The 5839-nt window shown below is 48.1% G+C and overlaps 1 protein-coding gene across 1 annotated transcript in view; it reads left to right on the forward strand.

The window, feature by feature from the left end:
- Positions 1-1730: 1730 nt before the first annotated feature.
- LOC119349916 (E3 ubiquitin-protein ligase SIS3-like) overlaps positions 1731-5839 on the forward strand; it is a 5406-nt gene continuing 1297 nt past the window's right edge. Inside the window, exons 1-8 of the mRNA XM_037618010.1 lie at positions 1731-2036; positions 2146-2184; positions 2291-2431; positions 3894-4032; positions 4122-4214; positions 4782-4847; positions 5126-5242; positions 5341-5837. Coding sequence (XP_037473907.1) covers positions 2008-2036; positions 2146-2184; positions 2291-2431; positions 3894-4032; positions 4122-4214; positions 4782-4847; positions 5126-5242; positions 5341-5837 — 1121 coding nt within the window. The 5' untranslated portion in view covers positions 1731-2007. The remainder of the gene's footprint in view (positions 2037-2145; positions 2185-2290; positions 2432-3893; positions 4033-4121; positions 4215-4781; positions 4848-5125; positions 5243-5340; positions 5838-5839) is intronic.

Consider the following 5839-nt stretch of genomic DNA (forward strand, 5'->3'; position numbering starts at 1 on the left):
CAAGCCTTATCGCGACGACATAGTGGAACTCTCAATGAAAGCACCAATGTCGATGTCAAAACTGGCAGATCTCGGGTAGGGGGTCCCGAACTGTGCGTCTAAGGCTAATGGTAACAGGAGGCAGGCGACACGATGTTTTACCCAGGTTCGGGCCCTCTCGATGGAGGTAATACCCTACTTCCTGCTTGATTGATCTTGATGATATGAGTATTACAAGAGTTGATCTACCACGAGACCGTAGAGGCTCAACCCTAGAAGCTAGCCTATGATTATGATTGTTGTTCTTGTGCTACGGACGGGTTGTAGTGGAGTCGTGAGGAGGAAGAAGAAGATGCAGAGGCAGGGGTAAAAAGTGAAAAAGAGGGCCCCCCTTTCCCTATTTATAAGGAGGTGATAAGATGGCATGCGCGGAAATTGAGGAGGCAAAATGATTATGATAACAATGCTGACGCCTCGATTCACGGGAAGCCCATTAAGATAAAGATTCGTTGAGATATTCTGGGCCTTGTGTGGAATTAATGCATGTGACGTCATGGCGGTTTACAATGACTCTATTTATGTGATGTCATGGCGGCTTACATCGGTCTACTGAAGATTCGACACGGATGCATTTCTGCTAAGGTAAAAAGTGAGGATTGATGTGAACGAGTTCAAATCAACCTGGGGCCTAATGTTGGAGATATAACTCCGAGGTATGACCCGCCCAAGAGGGGCCGGGTTACACTGATGGTGGTTTAACATGAAGAAGGTCCAAAGAGACCCAAGGAGAAGTATGAAGACGGCGGATCATAGAGGTAGGCTTGGTGAAGGCCCAAGACTGGGCCCTGTGAACTGCCGAGAGAAGACTTGCCCCGTAAGGCATGACTAGTTAGAAACCGAGGCGGTCACGTTGTGTGGGCCGGACGGGACTCTGTAAGCTGCCGGGTCCCAACCTGTGTATATAAAGGTGAGATCCGGCGGCGGATTAACTCAAGGAATAAGTAATCGAGAGCTAGGTCAAGCGTATCCGCTCCCTTGTAATCGAAACACAAGCAATACAACTAGAAGCATGACGTAGGCTTTTACCTGCACGGTGAGGGGCCGAACCTGGGTAAACTCCTTGTGTCCTTTGTCCCGTTCAACCCCTTTCAAGCTAACCTAGTTGCGATGGCTCCACACGCAAGTCCTTTCAGTAGGGCATCTACCATGAAAATCCACGGCACCTCCCCTGCACCGCTCGAGCCCGGATTGCTGAAAACGTCCGTCTCTATCGGGCATGGCTGAGGGGTGCTTTGAGGTTCGTGCTATGCGGGCCAAACAGTAAGCGCAGACATCCTAACCGCCCATTTTCATCCCGCGCAGTCACTAGTTCTTGTTGAATCTTCAGCATGTAGCGGCGACAACACAGGGGGCAGGCGCACACGAGTTCGTCCGGACCTCCTTATATTTCTTTGAGATATGAGCCTGGATATGAAGGGGGTTGGTTAGCCGGGACGAATATGACCGGTTGGATGATACAAGTCAGTGAGAGAGAGGGCTATAGATGCCTTGACATACATACGCTGCCGTAGTAGTGTCCCTTCCGTCCGTCCGGAGGAGCCCCACCACTGACTGTTGCCGCCGTGGCCCTGTAACATCATCAATCACGGGAGCACGCACGGACACATGACCTACCCACGTGCCACAGACATCTGGGCCCGTGCAGTCCTGCCCCACGTGGCAGAGGGAAGCGGAGGCGTGGCGGCCGGGCAGGGGGTAGGCGGGTAGGTAGGAGTAGCCGAGCGTTGCGAGTTCATCTTCCTCCTCCTCTCCGCCGTGCGGTTACTGTCCGTCACTGTCCCCACAACCATCTTCATCGGCTCCATCCCAATCGATTCCGTTCCGTTCCGTTTGGCCGCTCCCGTTTGTCCCACCCACCGCCGGAGCCCCAAACCCTCGACGCGGAGCGGAGCGGAGGCGACGGATGCGGGCGCCGCCGCCCCGGCCGCCGGAGCGCTCCGACGACAGCTAGTCTCAGATCTGACCGGAATGGCGATGCGGGGCGTCGATTTCAAGTGGTACGTGCGCCCCTCCCCCCTCTAACCTTCCTCTATCCACTCCACACCCTTGTTTTTCCCCACTGAATGAATGTACTTTTTGAATCTGTATGTGCTACTGATGCTGCAGGTACGACGGCTTCTTCCTCTCCATGCTCGCCACCAGCGTGTACGTCTGAATTGATCTGTTTTCATTTCATTTGCTTCTTCAATTTTCTATGTATCTATGTATGTATGTATGCATGAATGCCTAAGTGTTTGCTCTCATAATATAGAATCATCGTGTCCATCAACTGGAGGAGGTACCGCCTCTGCGCCCACCCGCTCCACATATGGATCGTCGTCGACTACACCACCGTCTTCGTCTTCCGCCTCCTCATGTTCCTCGACAACGGACTCGCAGCAGGGATGGGGCTGTAAGTCACTCCCCTTTTCATCATTTCTATAGTGCACCACCATTCTCTTTTTCACATGCCCCTGCCTATAGCCCAATTGCGCACATTCCTCAACTCATCATTCCTCTAGTTTCGGGTTCAGTGTTATGCTTCTGCTTTGGTGAAAGAATGCAAGGCCTCCGGTCATCCAGTCTTATTGCAATCAATTCTAAACGCATAAATTTGGATATGTCAGACTAGTATTATCCCAAATTTAATGGCCATAACCCTCTGAATAGTCTGTCAATTTTGGAGGAAGCCACAGTGCATACAGAGCTAGCATCGTTAGCGTCTTTGAGCGTTGTACACATTATTTTGGCCTAGTTACTGCCTTATTTCCAAGCGTCACCATAGGGCAACACCAATGTTTTCCATAATCTGATTCTTTTGGGTACCTTATGACTTTTTTATTCAAGCAGAACTTGATCTTGAATTATTATTTTTAACATAATTAGAGTTTGCTGTGAGAGTGTATGGCTTTATAATTAAAGTTGCACTGTGCGGTAGAATACCGTGACAGTAGTAACAACATATGGGATAAAACAGGACATAATTAAACAGATGCATTCTTGTGGATTTTGTGTATGTGTGCGAGGAACATAGGTCAAGATTCATGTACTAACTACTAGAGTAGGGGGACACAGTACTGATTTGTTCCTTTCTAAATGATCCGACTGACTGAATATAGCCTCCAAGTATACCTCATGACTTATTGGCATGTTCATTACTTAACCACGGTCATAACCCTCTGAATATTCCGCCAGTTGTGGAGGAGCCACCCACATGACACACTACATATTATGGTGGCATCATTAACCAGAGATAGTAATGTTAGTGTCTTTGAGCATTTTTCACATTATTAATTTCAAACACATAGCACAACACCAGTGTTTTGCATAATCTGGTTTTGGGGATACCTTAATTTTTGATTCAAACAGAACTGTGTCTTCAAATACTCCCTCCATTCCAAAATATTAGTTCAAACTTGATCGTAAACCATGACACTTACTCCCTCCGTTCCAAATTACTTGTCGCAGAAATGGATGTATTTAAAACTAAAATACATCTAGATACATCCATACCCGCGACAAGTAATTCGGAACGGAGGAAGTACTTTGGAACGGAGGTAGTATTTCTGAAGAAACTAAGAGTTAGCTGTGGGCTGTGGGTGTTTATGGTTCTGTAATTAGAGTTACATCGTGCGGTAGAATTCCATGGCAATAGTAACAATATTCAATAAAACAGGACACGCCGTTTCTTTTGACGCATTTGGCAGTCTTTAAGACAAAACAATTTTCTACAACAGCAGATGGTACTCTGCCTATTGTAGGGGGTCTTATGTTGGTGTTTTAAGATTCCAGCTCTCTATCTCTCTCCTTTTCCAAGAGAACTGGATAGTAAACCTTGCTGTACATCAGTGACATTTTTCTGTAACAAATTGCAGGGATCTTGGATGGCAACAGAGATATACTCGTTTCTGTGGGAGGATAGTTGTTCTCTCAGTCCTTGTTCTTCTTCTGTATCCCTTCCTGTGGGTTTGGACTGTGATAGGAACATTGTGGTTTAACAGTGCAAGGAGCTGCGTAAGTTCTTTATTGTGTAAGCAAATTTTACTATCACCATATATACATGGAGAGACTTGCTACTCACTGCACATTCACTCCATGTACAGTTGCCAGAGGAAGGACAAAAATGGGGCTTCCTGATATGGCTGCTTTTCAGTTACTGTGGGCTCGCCTGTATTGCATGCGTGGCTGTTGGAAAGGTACTGCTGCATAATTTGTCCATACAAAATCAAAGCGTGCACGCGGTCAAAATATTATTGAAGTGCCGCTTACACATGATTATTATACAAAGGATGGCAATATTTAGCTTTAGCATATGCTCTTCATAGACTATTTTAGTTAGTTTAGCCTGCTTGTGTATTACTTGGCTGCAGTGACATTCATGTCTATCGCCGTTTGAATTGAAGGTATTAAGCTTGTGCTTGATGCGTGTACTGAGTTGCCAATTCAACATCGGAGTGTTCAAATTTAATTTGCATCAGTTAGTATCATATCCAGTTACTAAAAACATTATGAATCTGTCGAGTGTTCTTTGTATTTGCACAAGACAAACTGATGTGTAGACACCAGTGGCCATGATTGTGCTGGCTAAACTTTCTGTTATACTCCCTCCGTCCGGAAATACTTGTCCAAGGAATGGATGTATCTAGATGTATTTTAGTTCTAGATACACCCATTTGTATCCATTTCTACGACAAGTATTTCCGGACGGAAGTAGTAGTTATCAGTGGAACCTCATATTTTCCATGTTTTTATTTACGTGGCAGTGGCTAAACCGAAGGCATGCACTCCAACTGAGGGCACAACAGGGGATTCCGGTCTCTGAATATGGGGTAATGTTTCCGTTTATTTCTGTGCTGACGTTGGATGTAGGAAGTGATCTGTCAACATTAGAAGCTTAAATGTATCAGATCAAATTGTCATGAATCTTTATCCATATTCTTCTGTTCAGCATGTTCAAAGCAGTCAGGATTACATATTATGCCTCAGCACGCAAGTTTCAAATTCAAATCTACACTAGAGCTAGCTAAGCTACCTTATTTCTAGCAGTAGGAAGATAATATGGCGGTGACGGCATAATTAATGTTAGGTTGATGTGTGTGGTGTGCAGGTTTTGGTTGACATGATCCGTGTGCCTGACTGGGCATTTGAGGCGGTCGGCTTGGAACTGAGAGGAATGGGCCAGGACACTGCATACCATCCTGGCCTTTATCTGACAGCAGCCCAGGTGAGTCGCTCACTCAAATTAAATAGGTGTAGCAATTCACATGGACGAGAAGAAGAATGCGTCTAAATGTGCTATTTTTGCTGTGGTGCTTCATTCAGAGAGAGGCGGTGGAGGCTCTGATCCAGGAGCTCCCAAAGTTCATGCTGAAGGCGGTGCCGACGGACTGCAGCGAGTGCCCGATCTGCCTTGAGGAGTTCAAGGTGGGCAACGAGGTGCGGGGGCTCCCCTGCGCGCACAACTTCCACGTGGAGTGCATCGACCAGTGGCTGCGGCTGAACGTCAAGTGCCCGCGCTGCCGCTGCTCGGTGTTCCCCAACCTGGACCTGAGCGCGCTCAACGGCATCCGCTCCAGCAGCGAGATGCTGCAGCAGGACCGCCCCTCGGGCAGCAGCGGCGGAGAGGCGGTTGTGAGCCGGTACGTGGGGCCGCAGCCGGCGCAGGGGCAGAGCTACCTGGTGCGGCTGCAGGGCCTGCTGCTCCGGCCCGTGGTGGGGCATCACGACGGCGGTGAGGACGCCGAGGGCGGGCGAGCTGTGGCGGTTGATGGGGCTGACGTGGCGAGCGGCGTGGTGGTGGTGGTTGATGATGGGCTTGAGC

The sequence above is a fragment of the Triticum dicoccoides genome, chromosome 1B, assembly GCF_002162155.2.
Source record: "Triticum dicoccoides isolate Atlit2015 ecotype Zavitan chromosome 1B, WEW_v2.0, whole genome shotgun sequence".
Lineage (NCBI taxonomy): Eukaryota > Viridiplantae > Streptophyta > Magnoliopsida > Poales > Poaceae > Triticum > Triticum dicoccoides.